This window comes from Furipterus horrens, unplaced genomic scaffold (genome assembly GCF_987537825.1).
Source record: "Furipterus horrens unplaced genomic scaffold, mFurHor1.1.pri manual_scaffold_3, whole genome shotgun sequence".
NCBI lineage: Eukaryota > Metazoa > Chordata > Mammalia > Chiroptera > Furipteridae > Furipterus > Furipterus horrens.
Window position 1 is genome coordinate 14807463 of NW_028327173.1, and position 15574 is coordinate 14823036.

Consider the following 15574-nt stretch of genomic DNA (forward strand, 5'->3'; position numbering starts at 1 on the left):
TAAATGTTCCGTATGTGCTTGAGAAAACGGTTTCTTAAGTGTTGGGTAGAGATTTCTAAATATATCTATTAAATAAAAAAGCCATAGAACATTTGATTAGATCTATCACAATTTAAGAGGCTGAACTGGTAGTCAACTCAAAAGAATGGTACTAGATTTGGCTGGAGACGGGCTATATGACAATGGACAAACCATTTCCCCACCATGTCCCTCAGTTTCCTCTCTCTAGGATGAGACTGTATGTCTAAGGCCCTTCCAGCTTTTCAAAACATATTTTATTTGTTTTTAGAGAGAGGGGATGGCTGGAGAGAAAGAGAAACATCAATCAGTTTCCTCTCACACGCCCCCAGCTGGGGACCTGGCCTGCAACCCAGGCATGTGCTTTGACCAGGAATCGAACCAGTGACCCTTCAGCTTGCGGGCAATGTCCAACCCACTGAGCCACACCAGTCAGGCCAGCCCTTCCAGCCCTGACATCAAATTCCTCTCTCTAGTAGACTTTTCCATAATAATGCCTAGAACTACATACTGTGAGCTTCTGAAATTACTTATTTACCTTCTTCAAATAGAAAATGTGTGCTTATAAATGCAATGAATATAAATATGAGTCACACTTGAGTGATTTTAAGAACAATATTATAATGGGTCATTGTTTTTCTGCCTTAAGAAAATATTTGTGCCCTGGCTAGTGTGGCTCAGTGGACTGAGTGCTGGCTTGTGAACCAAAGGGTCACTTGTTCAATTCCCAGTCAGAGTACTTGCCTGAGTTGTGGGCCAGGTCCCTACATGGGGGTGTGCTAGAGGCAACCATACATTGATGTTTCTCTTTCTCCCCCTCTTTCCCTCTAAAACTAAATCAAATCTTAAAAAAAAAAAAAAAAAAAAAAGATATTTGTGATATAAGAAGCCACTTCTCTGTTCTTCACCTCTGGTATATATGAAATAATTGCTATCAGTTATTTCCCATATTTCCCCAGTTCTAAAATAAAATCCATGACCGAAGTGTTTGCATGTACTTACTTCTTTATGGTAAATGTTTTTTCTTTGAGTAAATGTTTTTAGCTGTGTCTGTGTTGCTCAGTGGATTGAGTGCCAGTCTGTAAACCAAAAGGTCGCCAGTTCAGGGCACAGGCCTGGGTTGTGGGCGAGGTCCCCAGTTGGCGGCATGTGAGAGGCAACCGATTGATGTTTCTCTCCCTCTCTTCCTCCCCCCCTTCCCCTCTTTCTGAAAATAAATAAACAAAATCTTTAAAAAACGTTTTCAAAGCTTTTCCATATAAAGTTCCCTTTTGCTTTTTTTGCTTGAGGCTAAAAATAAAAAAAGAAAGAAGAAAAAAAGAGTGGTACTAGAAGTGAGAAACGGAAAAACCAAAGACATTACATTTGTTCTGCATTAAGAAGACTTGGCTGGCCCTTTTCATACACAGAAACATAAAGCTACAAGCAGTCCATACAGAAAATGGGAAAAGAAAGCTATCACATATTTTTTGGTAGAAATGATTTGACATTAAAATTTATTTATTTGATTGTATTTTAAAAAGCAGGGCAGAATCACAACTATTTTCTTCATAGTATCACTGTGCACAGGCTGAATTTCAGAGCCCCTTCGTTGGCTTTGGAAACTTCTGAAGAGCTGACTATTAGCCTTGCAAGCCTTTTCCTTTCCTTCAAGGCTCTCCTGCTCTTTGAGGAAGTGCTAGTGAAACTGATGCCAAATCAATAGTAGGTGGTTGAGCTTGCTAAACCCTTTAAACTTCCTCCAATAGGCAACAAGGTGAATGGCTTTATCCGAAGTCATTAAGCAAGCGAGTTATCCAACAGAAATTGGAGGGAAGGTTGCATTGTAGATAATTTCCGAAGTTAGGAAAGGATTAACTGTTCGTTCCTTCTTCTGCTGATGAGAGAGACAGAGATGCTGGCAAGGTGTCTCAGATCTTTGATCCACTGAGACATCAGAGTAACGCATTCAGTTCCTTTGATTAAAATATGTTGGAAAGCCATTGCTGGGTAGAAAAGAGGAGTTTATTACCATGATGGTACTGTAAGAACAAAATCAAAACAGTGAGCAGCAGATAATGTCTCTTTCCTCTTGAACGCCAATGATCATTCCACTCCCGTCATCTTAATGGTCCAAGCAAACACAACTGGGAAAGCTGAGGGTGGCGACTGGGGCAGATAAATGAGGAGATCTTCATGTGGATTTTTGGACCACTTCAGATCTTTTTGGATTCCCAGCATAATTATCTGAAGAAAGCAAAAGGCAATGGAGAAAACATCAACGCATCAATGAGTACTGAATATGGCCTGAATATGGTGGAAAACTTCCAAGCAGGGCCAGGGCAGGGAAGGCAGTCTAAAAGGGGAGTAAATAGGGGAAACCTGGGGAGGAAAAAAGAAGTAGAGGAGACCTGCCAATTCCTTTAAAAAATGTGACATCTTTGAAAGGACTGACCGAGGCTCTTTACCTGTGTACTGGAGGTAGTTTGGGGGGATTTAAGGCTTAAGACTCCATTTTCTGGCCATTTCAGGAAAATGGCATAAACAGCTGCTCCTTTTGAGGTATACCTGGGGGGGTGGGGAGAAACATCATTATCAAAGTTAACTGGTTTGTTACCCTGACACCTAAGGTTATTACACAGAACCTTATACATTCCCCCTGTCTATTATCTACCAATTCCAAGACCTCGTGTCTGTCACTGATACCAGGAAGCACTAAGAACTCAGTACCAATTAAGGTCTGTGGGAAGAAAGCAGCCTCTTCCTGAGGTATCTTCTATTTTCCTTCTCTATTGGGTTATAAGTTTTCTTGAAAAATTTTTTAACTCTTCTACTAGTTATTTCCCACTGAAGCCATCTGCCTTATTATTTGAATATTTTTCAAACTCCAAATCCGTGTGAAAACATGAGAGGATATAACAAGGGCAAGATGTACAACGAAGACAACTTTGTTACTGAGATTTCACTGTGCTTAGAGAAGAGGGCGAAAATCACTGCACTGAGGGATGACCGTGTTTTCCACTGACCCAGGGACCTATGCTCTATGGTATAACACTACCAGCTATCTTTTATTAAACACGCCGTATGTGCCTGACACTCTGCTGGGAGATTCATGTTCATTATCTCATTTGACCCTCACAATAGCTCTAGGAAGTTAAGCATCATCACCCCATGCTGCAGTTGCAAAAACTGAGGGCCAGGATCAAATAACTAGATCCACAATATCAAGCATGAATCAGGACTTCTCCATTTATTAGCTTTATGATCCTAGGCAAGTTATATTTACTGCTTTGGGTCCCCTTTCTCACTTCTAATACGGGGATAATAACTATCAGGCTGCTTTTGCTCTGAGAAATCACCCAGAGAACAGTCCAGGATTTTACACCAGGTTTATTGAGGGAAGCAAGGGAAAGCGGTGAGAGGGAAACTCCTGGTCCAACTCAAGGACCCGTAGGAGCAAGAGAAGTGGGAAAGGGAAAGGGGTAAAGGAAGGAAAGAAAAGACTCCCCGTCCACCTCGAGAACCCATAGAGGTTTCCTGCCTATGTGCCTGCAGGCGCCGGCTCCACCCCTGTCCTTATGTTTAGGTTAGGGTGAGTTTACCCAGCAACACATTCAACAGGTTACACGTATTTATATCTCCCCACTTTTTCTCAGTCAATATGTCATGCTAGGTCCATCAGCATTTCTTCTGGGAACGAGCAAAATCCATTTTTTATTTCTTATGGGAGAAGCTGGGACCAGATTAATTTGCATACTGTTCATTTGCATATGTCAAAAGTCCGGGAAGGTTGTCCAGCGGAAGCTGTGTTTTGACAATTAAAGAAGGGAAAGTGTAGGCGGCATGATGCCCCGAAGGAACTGGGCTGGAGGGAGGAGCGTTTGCGAAGAGACAAGCCACTGTGCACGGAGATTGCACAGCCGAGGTAGAAGCCACGGTAGAAGTCACACTCCCCCCAGTCGCGCCGACCTAACCGCCATGTTCTGACAATAACAGTATCTATCTGGAGGGCTTGCTGAAGGGATTAAATGGGTGGAAAGAATTTAGAATGGAGCCTTGCATATTTTAGATGCTACACAACAATTAGCTATTACTAATTTTAGGAAGACAGGGTAAAGTGTCAAGTAAATTGACAGATGCCTTGTGGACCAACCCTATCACTGCCCTCACTAGTCACAGATATCCTGGTGGCTTAAACCATAAACTGGGGTACAAATTAGTAGCAAAAGAACAGCTTTTGGGTTTCCTCAAGATGACTTCCAGTGTGGCTTCTAACGCTGTGGACCCAAGGAGATGCCAGTCCAGGACGGGCCACAGTCTCGGTCCTGCACACAATGGAAGATAAGACTCACCATACAGATTCGTTCTTTTCCAGTTGTACCCTCCATGGTTGAGAGGCATAGATAGCCTCCCCATTGATGCGCAGCCACTTCCCAACAGCCAGTAGCCTTTCTTGGAAGATGGGAACAATCAGTCCATCTTTCGTGGGCCCAATGTTGAGAAGATAGTTTCCTCCCAAACTTACTGTCTGAACCAGTTCCTGGAGAGGGCAGAAACAATGAAGTCCTAGTTACGAATTCTAAGTCTGGCGTAATGCCTAGATCACAGAGATATTAAGAGAAGAAAAAGAATTTAGGACACCTTCTCTCCCTGCTTTTCCTTTCGGAAAATACTATATATTTTTGTCATTATAAAAGCAAGACAGGATTTTATAAGAAAACTGAAAAATCCTGCTACAAGGAGAAATATATTAACTTGAATTTCAGGGCGTGATCACGGGCATTTCCCTGGGAGGAAAGGGTCATGTGTCAGAAGCATACAGTGTGAGCAGGAAAGCTGAGAACAAAGCACTTGGCCATGAAGGGATCACATGGAGCCATACAGAGAGACTATGGGGACCAGAGAGAAGAGATTGTGAGAGGGTGCTATGGAGACTCTGGGGAGATAGAAGAGATCTGAAGACTTTCAGGACACTCTGTACGGGATGGGCTATATTAATGTGCATGCTGCCCCGCTGGGAAAACAAGCTGTAAAGAGATACATTAGTAGTCCTCCCTTATCCACGGTTTCGCTTTCCATGGTTTCAGTTACCCATGGTCAACTGTAGTCTAAAAACATTAAATGGGAAACTCCAGAAATAAACATTTTGTAAGTTTTAAGTACCTCCCTTCATCTCATCAGGTAAGCATTGTGTCATTTCGTGTCACCACAAGAAGAAGGGCGAGCACAGTACAATCAGATATTTTGGGAGACCAAATTCACATAACTTTTATTACGGCATATTGCTATAATTGTTCTATTTTATTATTTATTTATTTTTTAAAAGGGTTTTATTTATTTTTTACTTTTTTAGAGAGAGGAGGAGGGAGGGAGAGAAGTGTGAATTGTGAGAGAAACATCAATTGGTTGCCTTTTATACGACCCAGGCATGTGCCCTGGTGGGGGATCAAACCAGCGACCTTTCGGTTCACAGGCCGGCGCTCAATCCACTGAGCCACACCAGCCAGGGCTATTATTTATTTTTAATCTCTTACTGTGCCTAATTTATAAATTGAACTTTATCATAGGTATGTATAGTATAGAAAAAAACATTTTAGATCGATAGATAGATCAGTACTATTCTTGGTTTCAGGCAACCACTGGGGGTCTTGGATTGTATCCCTGAGAATAAGGAGGGACTAATGTGCATTCTTCAAGGCTTCTAAGTGGAATGTGTGTGTATTTACTTGTTTACTATGACCTCAAACAGGTGCATTTCAGGGCAGCCCAGAAAAATTAAGGTTTTATACAGAAAACTCTTAAGAAGGAGAATTTGTTACCATACCCCAAAGGCACCACACCATTAACTTTTTATGTTTCTTTTTGGTCTTTTTTCTATGTAGTTAATTTTATACAGTTGTGATAATGTGTAACTTATTTTTTCACTCAACTCTTTAAGCATTAACCCATATTACATTGATAAACATTTTGATGGTTAAGGACAACCCCCAAATCTACTTAACTATCCCTTCAGAGTTGCAAGAAATTGAAACAACCCCTATGTCCAACTGAAAATAACCCTGGGAAGAACGTATTTGTACACAAAACTTTCTTCTGTGATGATAGTGATTCCCTCAGGACAGGTTACTCTGAGTGTGTTCAATAACCCTAAAGGGTCCTAGAGACCTGCACCTTCATCCACAGTGTTCCCACCACGCTCGGCTAGAAGGCTAGTTTGAGATGGTGGTTAACAAATAAATCATAAGGGGGCTTACCGAAACGATTTCAGATTCACTTGAAGTGTCAGATATCGACATGGTGCGACGGTAGCCCCAGGACCGCTTGTCTATGGAGGTGCACATCTCCCACTTGTGATTGGGCAAACTCGATGGCTGGAATTTGTCTTCACAGTTGTAGTATCCCCCGTGGTGACAGGAACAGTTATAACCCCATCGGTCATTCACTACTACCTCATCCTAAAGGAGGAAAGAGTAGTGGGTCATTGAGGGTAAAACGTCTTACCTTCCTTACATAATGCAGTGTGATAAGTTAAGAGTCTATTTGGAAGCAGGGGCTTAGTCTAGAGCAGATATTTGCAACCTTTTCCATCTCATGGCACATATAACCTAACTACCAAAATTCTGTAACATGCTTAAAAATATTTTTTTTGCCAATCTGACAAAAATAGTTATAATTTTGATTAATTCACACTGTACGGCTATTGTTGTGTTGACTGTCGTCATTTTTTAATTTGACAATCTGCAAGAAAAGAGGTCAGTGCCTCTGACTAAATTGTCAGGAACCGTATGTTTTAAACATGCGCACCAGTGAAAATCGCTGGTCTTCTAGAGCGTAGTTCCCGGCCGGGGTCCACTTTGCCCCAAGAGGAATTCGGCAAAGCCTGACACATTTTGGGTTTGTCACAACTGGAGTGGTACTACTGCCACTTAGTGGGTAGAGGCCAGGGATGGTGTTAACTTTTCACAACATCAAGGACAGCTTCATCGCAACAAAGAAATACACAGCCCTAAATGTCTATAGTGCTGAGGCTGAGAAACCCTGGTCGAGCGATCTGTCACCATAGAGCTGGTCAGAGCCTGTTTTAAAGATCTTGTAAACCACTTATTTTATTAGAGGAGAAATGGGGAGAAGATTTGCCCAAGGGAAGAACACCAGGTAGTTTTGGAAAGCTGGGACTATGAATCAGGTATCTGAACCCAGCCCAGGATCCTTTGCACTACATGACCTGGGTAAAGAAAGTCAACAATCAAATATCCTTTTCTTTCCTTCAAGGTTTAGCTGAACTATGAGAAATCATTACATGGAGTATCTAAATATAAATGTTCCCTACTACTAGCAGGCTCATACTGGAGTACCTAAAGTGAAGAAAACACAGTTCTTGCCCTCCGAGATCCAGCAGGGACTAGCTGAATGAACAATTATGACATCACATCGGAGTTAACTACCTAGGGATTAATGTAAATGGAGGCCACTGATCCAGGATGTTTCTTAATACTTCCAGGAGAGACTACATATTGTCAGTAGCCAGACTTAGTTTACATTCGATCAATATTATTATGTGCTTAACTAAGCCAAATGCTGTTTGCAGGGTTGGGGATAGCAATAAACAGACCCAACCCTCGCCCTTATGAAGTATAAAGTTGATACTTCAGTGAGAGAGACAGATAATAAACAACATAAATTATATCTGGAATATGTTAGGCCAGGTAAGTGCTAAGAGAAAGAGAAAGCGGGGAAAGACACGTAGCGGAACAGAGGTACGATGTAATTTTAGACAGGGTGGCGGCACTAAATTGAGGACTTCATGAGTGAAGACCCTCAGAAACCACAGAATTACAGACAGAGGGAATGGTAAGGAGAGGGGGCTATGCTAAAAATACTTTCCTAATGTGACTGTCACTCCAAAATAACGCTCTTTCCCAATGCATGAGAAACCATTAAGAGCCCTGGCTGGGTAGCTCTGTTGTTAAGAGCACTGTCCCAATAAGCCAAGGTTGTGAGTTCAATCCCTGGTCGGGGCACATACAAGAATCGATTAATGAATACATAAATAAGTGGAACAACAAATCGATGCCTCTCTCTCTAAAATCAATCAATCAATAAAAAGTAAAAAATAAATAAAAGAAAGAATTCAGAACAAGAGTGGGAAACCAGGGTCTACAGCATCCCACCCAAGGGTCCACAGCTGAGCCACCCCATGTGAGGACCCTTGGCAGAGAACCATGATGCTGTGCCACTCAAAGTCCCCACATCTGGCAAGTCCCAGAAAGTCACTCTTAATTTGTCTCTATATGTCACATAGGATCTCTCTCCTTTTTCCTGTCTTCCCATTTTCTGAGTTTAGTAATAGTTACCCAATAAGAGGCTTACGAATCTACCAAGACAGCTTAATTCAAACTGTTCTTATACTTAGATTTTTCTAGATCCACAACAAATCCAGAATATGTAACATTTAAAAAATTTCCTATAGTGAGGACTATGACTTCTGCTACTTTGTAAGTGTACCAAAATACAAACTGTAAATGGACAGCTAGCTATTAGGCAGTGTAGTAGTGTTGGTTGGGGGTGGGGGGTGATGGAGGGGGAAGACAAAGCTCCCCCAAGAATTTGGATATAAAGGAAATAAAATTTCCACTTGAGAATTAAACTACATAATCAACAAAGAGTAGATGAAGTCGTAGATATTTGCATTTTACTCCTATCATTTAATTTTGTTTGGTGTATTAATTTTAACAAGATTTAAACCTATGTTATCAAAGTCAAGAATTAAAGGAGAAAAAGAAAGTTTATACTTAAAGGAAGGGGAAAAGGACGACAGGTGAAAGGACTTTACCATCCGTTAACTCCCCAGGTCCCTAGCACCCCCATGAGCATATTACTATTATAGTTGCTGCTGTTGTCATTACTCCAGATCTTATCTCTTTATACTCATTTCCCCCCCCCCCACATCACAACAACAGATAAATAAGAGAGGGGCCATATAATCACAGACCTTGACTGGGCTATCATTGTAGAGCCAAGAAAGAAAACCTGTAGAGTTCCAGTAGGTATCGGGACTTTCCCAGTCTCCATCAGACCAAATCACGTCAGGTTTATACCTGAAAGACATGCAATGAGAACAAAGTTTATTACCTGAATCCGTTCGTAGTAAACTCTTATGAATCATTCTTTGCAACAAATATTTATTTTTTTAAATTTTATTGATTTTATAGAGAGAGCAAGGAAAGGGAGGGGGAGTGAGAGAAAGAGAAACATTGATTTGTTGTTCCACTTATTTATGATTCTTGTACATGTCCAGACCGGGGATTGAACCCACAACCTTGGTGTTTCGGGAAGATGCTCTAACCAACTGAACTACAAGGTCAGGACTGCAACAAATAATTAAAAATCAACTTTCTCCCTTTTGGAAGTAGCATAAATCACCACAGTGCAGAGAATGTGGAAAACTAAAGAGACAAAAACAACTACATACACAAGAAGCGCCTCTGCGCTCATAACTACTGCGAGATACACAGCATTTTGCTATATGTCCCCCTAATCTTTCTTTTTTTAATGCCTTTTTAAAAAGTAGAGTTGTAATCAGTATTATACAATTTGGTCTCCCGCCAGCAACTACTTCCAACTAGAAGAATGGTGCTCCAGAACTCCAGTATTAAGGTTTCTGCTTATAAGATGTATCAAGAGCTTGAACTTGTCCGCCCAATGCATTTTTTTGGACACCTACCCAAAGCGTCAACCATAAGGATTTACAGAACCACTTGAGCCACAGTTGCACCTGTCACGTGTTATGACTCTGAGTCCTATGAAGTGTGAACGTGAGCATACACCTGTAAGGGAGGCATTATTAGTCCCACCTTAGAGAGCAAGAATGTGATGCTCAGCAGGGCAATTAGTTTTAGGTGAGAAAGTTTATAAGTAAACAAGAGCTGGAATTCAAATGTAAATCTGCCTGCCGCAGACTCCTATACTGTACTCCGTAATCCGGACAGCAAGTAGACTCCAGGAAAAAGATTGCCTGTTTGAGAGGCAAAATATAACATAATCTGTATTTTACTGTGCACGAGAGACTGTACTAGGCATTTTATATTCATTTCCTCATTAGTTCTTACAATGATCCTATGGTGTATATTATCCCCATTTCACAGATAAAAAAACAGAGATCTAGAAAGATTAAGTAATCATACACCAAAAATATTTCTGTGGTTTACCTGTTAACAAGGTCGTATAACTCTGGCATGGTTTTCGCAGTGACAAAATGCTGTGTTTTGAAGCCGTTTTTCTTATCAAGTAGGTAGAGTGGATGGAACCATTCGAAGAGTGAGTGATAGAGTCCAAAGCGTATGTTCCTTAAACAGAAGAACAGGACAGCAATTGTCATTAAGCAAATAAAAAATAGTTTATTTTCAAAAAGTCAGTGGCCATATTTTTATACCTCAGTGAACCGCACCCGTAAGGGCATGCAGGGGGGTGGGATCCAAAAGCATTAACTTAAATTATCTCTTATCATTCAATTAAAATGATTGGTTTACTATGTTTCTGATGATACACATAACTGCTTTTTATACATAAATAGTTTTTAAAAACTTTACTTTTTGACTCGACAGAGAGAAACATCAGTTTGTTGTTCCACTTATTTATGCATTCATGGGTTGACTCTCCCCCACTCCCCTGAGGTTATTTATTTATACATTCTTTATTGTGTATTTTCCCATTACCACTTAGCCCCCTTATGGCCCCCTCCCCACCCCTGCAATCACCACCCTGTTGTCCATGTCCATGAGCCCTTTTTCCTTTTTGCCCAATCCCTCCACCTCTTAACCTCCCCCCGGCCCCCACAGCTGTCATCCTGCTCTCTGTCTCATCGGTTGATTCTTGTGTGTGCCCTGACCAGAGATCAAACCCACAACCTTGGCGTATCTGGACGATGCTCTAACCAACTGAGCCACCCCAGCCAGGGTTTGACTATTAGTTTTTAACATACCCAAAGTGCAACATGCTTAAAGTAACCTACTTTCATACGCAATAAAGCTTGTTTTGAGTTAAGGCTGGTGAGAGTTACAGAAACACTATGGTACAAGTAAGAAGGTAATAGAGCAGATAAGGCAGCAAGAACTGAAATTAGTTATTTCACCATATGACTTAGGAACTAAATAGACACAAAAAAGATGAAAAGCAAGTATCCTAAAGTCTGATCCTAATCAACACCTCCGAGCTTTACAGCGGGACTATTACCTACGCACATCATTGGGAAATTGAATATTAAACAGGTGACGGGAGTCAGCACACACTTTCCTAAAGGGTCAGATAGTATTTTAGGCTTTGCAGGCCTTGTGGTCTCTATCCTAACTCTGACATTGTAACATGAAAGCAGCCATAGACAACGCAGACATGAATGGGCATAGCCCTATTCCAATCAATCTTCATTTACACAAACAGGCAGCTGGCCCACCCCTTCAATAGGACATCAAGTTTACCAAATCACAACAGAGCTGAGACGGGACAAATACCATTTTTCCTCCTTACAGGCAAACATACCTGGAACTCTAGGGTCCAAAATTAGAATACCTGATTTTAAATTCCACCTCTGCCACTTCCTAGCTCTTCCATCTTGGGAAGTTACTTCTAAGTGGCAAACATTAGGGAGCATTAATTAGAATCAACCCAGTGTCCCTTATCTTCCTTTTTGCTGCTTTAACTGCCCTTTTCAATTCCCTCTTGACCTATCATTTACCCAAACCTTCCCTGAACGCCTGCAAAAATCTGTGTTGACGACTAAGGGGGACACAAAGATGAGAGACCCAGTCCCTGGTGTCCATCAGACACTGGAAAAGGGCCTGGGTTGGAAGTCTTTCCAGAAAGAATCCTTCTCAGAGTACAAATGGGCCACTGTGGTCTACGCTGGGTATCCTTCACCCAACTAGACAGCCATGAATTTATCTGATGGTGTCACCTTTGATCACATAAAAACTGCCAAGTATCAAACACTGATAATTCAAAGGCCAGGAGCCTTCAGGTTACTCGCTAAATGAAATTTCGAAAATACACAAGAGTAGAGAAGGTATGGTACACAAGATGGCTGCTAGATCAAAAGCAATAATGCATTAACCATCTGTAGACACACACCTCTTCCTGATGGCTGTTCCCAACTCACCGACCAAATCACGATGGGGCCCCACATCTTGAGAGTTCCAGTTCCAAGACACAGGACTTGGCCAGTTTGTGAAGCCTTCATGATGCTTTGCTGTCAGGACTACATACCTGTGGACATAAAAACCATACGAGCAAAGGAAGTGGGCAGTGGGCCATGAACATTAACTTACCCAGCATGACCGAGGCTTTGGAAATGGTTGGAAGAATTGGCTATCTGAAGGTGGAGCCTCCAGAGGTGCAGTGACCACCGGACTGAAAAGGTGTTTTAAGACAAAAACAAAACAAAAAAATACCGAAGTGGGCAACTCCACAGGATGTAATGGAATTTATTATAGGGTAATTTACTTACAGCGATGTAGCATCAGAGTGGCTAGATAACCCTGGTGTTCTGCACAGCTTATTCTCCGCTGCTCTACAGTTACTACAGTAAACGTTTTATAGTATAACTGAACTAGTAATGATTGACAAGGCAAAGGGACAAAGAGCAGTATGAGCCAGGAACCCTACCTCCTAGCAGTCTTATGATGGATAATTGCTTAGAATTGACACTGGCACCTACTTTGACATCTGTCTCCGAGGCTATGCCATCCTGGCTGTTTACTGAGAGGAATCTTTATGATTACATTGTATAGGCTTACAGAACACAGTAGTCACTAACTCTAAGGCCTATGAATGCTGGCTAGGAACAGGGAGCTTGGTCAAAGCTAAAGCTTGAATAGAGAGAGGGGGTGGCTTACAGAGATGAATTCAGTTTGTTCATGTCAACATCTGTATATTCGCCTATGGGAAACGTACTTGTACGAGTTGGTGTACTCACAGCTCCCCATGGTTATTGCTCCAGAAATGCGAGCAAACTTCAGGAAGCCACAATCCTTAGTCCCCAGCCAAGGAGGAAGCTCAGAGGGGAAGGATGTGCATGCACCTCAGCCCTCCTTCTTCAACCCTTCTGGGAATTAATAATTAGCTTTTTTTAAAAAAAAGATTTTGTTTGTTTATTTATTTTAGAGACAGGGAAGGGAGGGAGAAAGAGAAGGAGACAAACATCAATGTATTTTTATGGCCGGGGGGTGGTGGTGGTGGTGGTGGTGGTGGTGGTGGAAAAAACCCGAGATAATTTAATCTCTGGTTAGTGGGAGATCTCCAAGACTTTAAGGTATGAATTGTTATTTCAGGCTTTGTGGGGCCATAACACTTTTGAAATGTAAAAATCATTCTCATCTCATGGAACTTACAAAAACAGGCAGAGGACGAATCCCTCTGGCCACAGTATACAAACCTCTGGTGTGGGGAATGAACCTTCACCTCGGACTGGTGAGATTTGGAGCATAAGACATCAATTCCTTTCCTCTACCTGGGCCAGTCACCTGGTCCATGAAAAGGGTCTGGACAAAGAATGTTTCCCAGATTTTAATTTTTTAAAAAAATTTGAATTATGGATCTCTAAGGCTCCTAGAAGATAGAGAATACCTCCTCTGTTCATTCCACCCTTATATTCCCAATACACTAAATGTCACTGTAATTTCTTAGTGCAAGAAATCTTAAAGTCCAAGAGGAACTGAAACCTGGAAGAAGACTGGAGAGACAAGGGTGGAAGGCCACTCTAAACCAGCAGCCAGGAGCCAGGAGGCAGAAGACCTGCCTGTCTCCATTCTTTTTTTTTTTTTTCTTCTTCTTCGGAGGACTCCCTGTCTCCATTCTTATTCTCGTCCAACCCACATCCCTCCCAGCAGCCAAACTAATCCTTCTAGACTTAACACTCCACATACTGCCCTCAAGGATTACTCCTTCAAGGTTGGTCCCAGCCCTCAACAACTTCACGGGACTTGTCGCTCTCCTCCCCACCCCAGCACATGACACTTTCAGTTCTCTAAACATTCGCACGCACGCAAGCTCCAACAAGTCTCAAAACCATCCAAACATTTCTTGAGTGCTTTCATGTGCAAGGCACTGAGAAGAGCAGATGAATGATAGATAACCTGTACTGTTGCCCCAAAACACTGCATACCAGGACTCCCCTTCCTTTCCCTCTTGCAGATATTAAAATTGAAAGGAATGAATACAATCCCTTTCTGTAGCCATGGAGGACGGCTGAGGCTGCAGGGAGGTGAAATGCCTTGTTGAAGTTCACAGCTGAACTAGGACCAGACTCCTGACTGTCTTAGCGACCTGAAACGGACAACGGGGCGTCACCTAGCTCCAGCCTCTCACGCACAGGTGTTACATCGAAGGCTTTCCCACCTACCACCTCCTCAAAACTTCTATTCTCTTCTAATCCTCAACCCAGACGCACCTTCTCCTATGATCACGCATGCCGCATGCAATGCTGCATCCTTCAGGGGACAAAACACATGGCCTAGGGGTATCTTAATTCAGACGGACGGCTGTGTGACCCTGGGCAAGTCGCCTCGGCTGGGTTCCCACCTGCCTAACCCTCGTCCCATCGCTCCGATCGGGGAGGAGGCGCTCCGCCGGCACCCGCGGCGGCACTCACTTGGCCCCGGCAGCCTGGAAGAGGTCGGCCCAGTCGTCCGGGTCGAAGAAGCGCGCCGTGAACTGCGGCCCGAAGTCAGCGTAGCTGAAGCCCGGAGGGTAGTTGCTTCTCATGAAGAGCTGGTACTGCAGCGACCCCTCACCCTTCCAGTGCCACCAGAACCACTCGCTGCCCCAGGCCGGCACCGAGAACACGCCCCAGTGCACGAACACCCCGAACTTGGCCTTGTCGAACCAGTCCGGCAGTGGCCGGGAGTCCAGACTCGGCCAGTCCGGGGTGTAGCGGCGCTGAGCCCCGAGCGCCAACTGGGCCGCTCCAAGCACCAGGAGCAGCATCAGCAGGAGCTGGGTGTCCACCAACCGCGACTTCATTTCGCGAGCCCGCATCTCCGCCTTCCCACCTCTCAGCCTCCACCATCACCTCTTAACGCGCAGGTGCGGGCGCGGGGCCACGCCCACTCTAACTAGTGATTGGCTTGAAAGGAGAAAGGGGCGGGTCACAGCCTTGGCCTTTAGGTTACTGAGTCTCAGCCCCTCTTGGTCTGCCGTCCCCGTGGCGCCCTCTGGCGGTTAAAAGGAGAAAGACGCAAGGAGGCGTTGACCTCGCTCCGCTGATGGTCTCAAAAACTTTTCTAGAAGAGATTTCGTGGCGGGGTTAAATCGTGCGGGCTGTGGAAAGCTTGGTGTGTGTAGAGAACTGGGAGTAGTGCATTTTTGCCGTTGGAACCAGAGGAGACTTTTAAAGCTGCAGTACAAAAGAGTAAGCGTGGAGTCAGAATTACCAGGTGCAAGGCCATTGTAGCGTCGTCGTCGTCGGCAGCCGTCCGTCTCGAGAGACGATGGTGTAGCTTCTTAAGAGTCTACCTGCACCGCCGAGAATGGCTGTGCAGTCCGACTCGTGAGTGACACGGAGGGTCTTCTGTTGCCCATGCAGCAG

General features: G+C 43.3%; 1 protein-coding gene across 1 annotated transcript; it reads right to left on the reverse strand.

Annotated features, from left to right (window-relative positions):
• Window positions 1-1497: 1497 nt before the first annotated feature.
• On the reverse strand, window positions 1498-15049 carry FUCA1 (alpha-L-fucosidase 1). The gene is made up of 8 exons (XM_090268784.1): window positions 14639-15049; window positions 12121-12255; window positions 10206-10343; window positions 8990-9095; window positions 6252-6452; window positions 4350-4537; window positions 2466-2565; window positions 1498-2244 (listed from the first exon to the last, which is right to left on the reverse strand). The coding sequence occupies exons 1-8, from the start codon at window positions 15022-15024 to the stop codon at window positions 2104-2106; spliced, it is 1395 nt and encodes a 464-aa protein (XP_090124910.1). The 5' UTR covers window positions 15025-15049; the 3' UTR covers window positions 1498-2103.
• Between the last annotated feature and the right edge of the window lie 525 nt (window positions 15050-15574).

Coding starts and splice junctions, on each gene's coding strand:
- FUCA1 (XM_090268784.1), bottom strand. CDS start 15,024: ATGCGGGCTCGCGAAATGAAGTCGCGGTTGGTGGACACCCAGCTCCTG. Junction 9,096..10,205: donor TTATACGACCTTGTTAACAG/GTAAACCACAGA, acceptor CATGTCTTTCAG/GTATAAACCTGACGTGATTT. Junction 2,566..4,349: donor GAAAAGAACGAATCTGTATG/GTGAGTCTTATC, acceptor CCACCCCCCCAG/GTATACCTCAAAAGGAGCAG.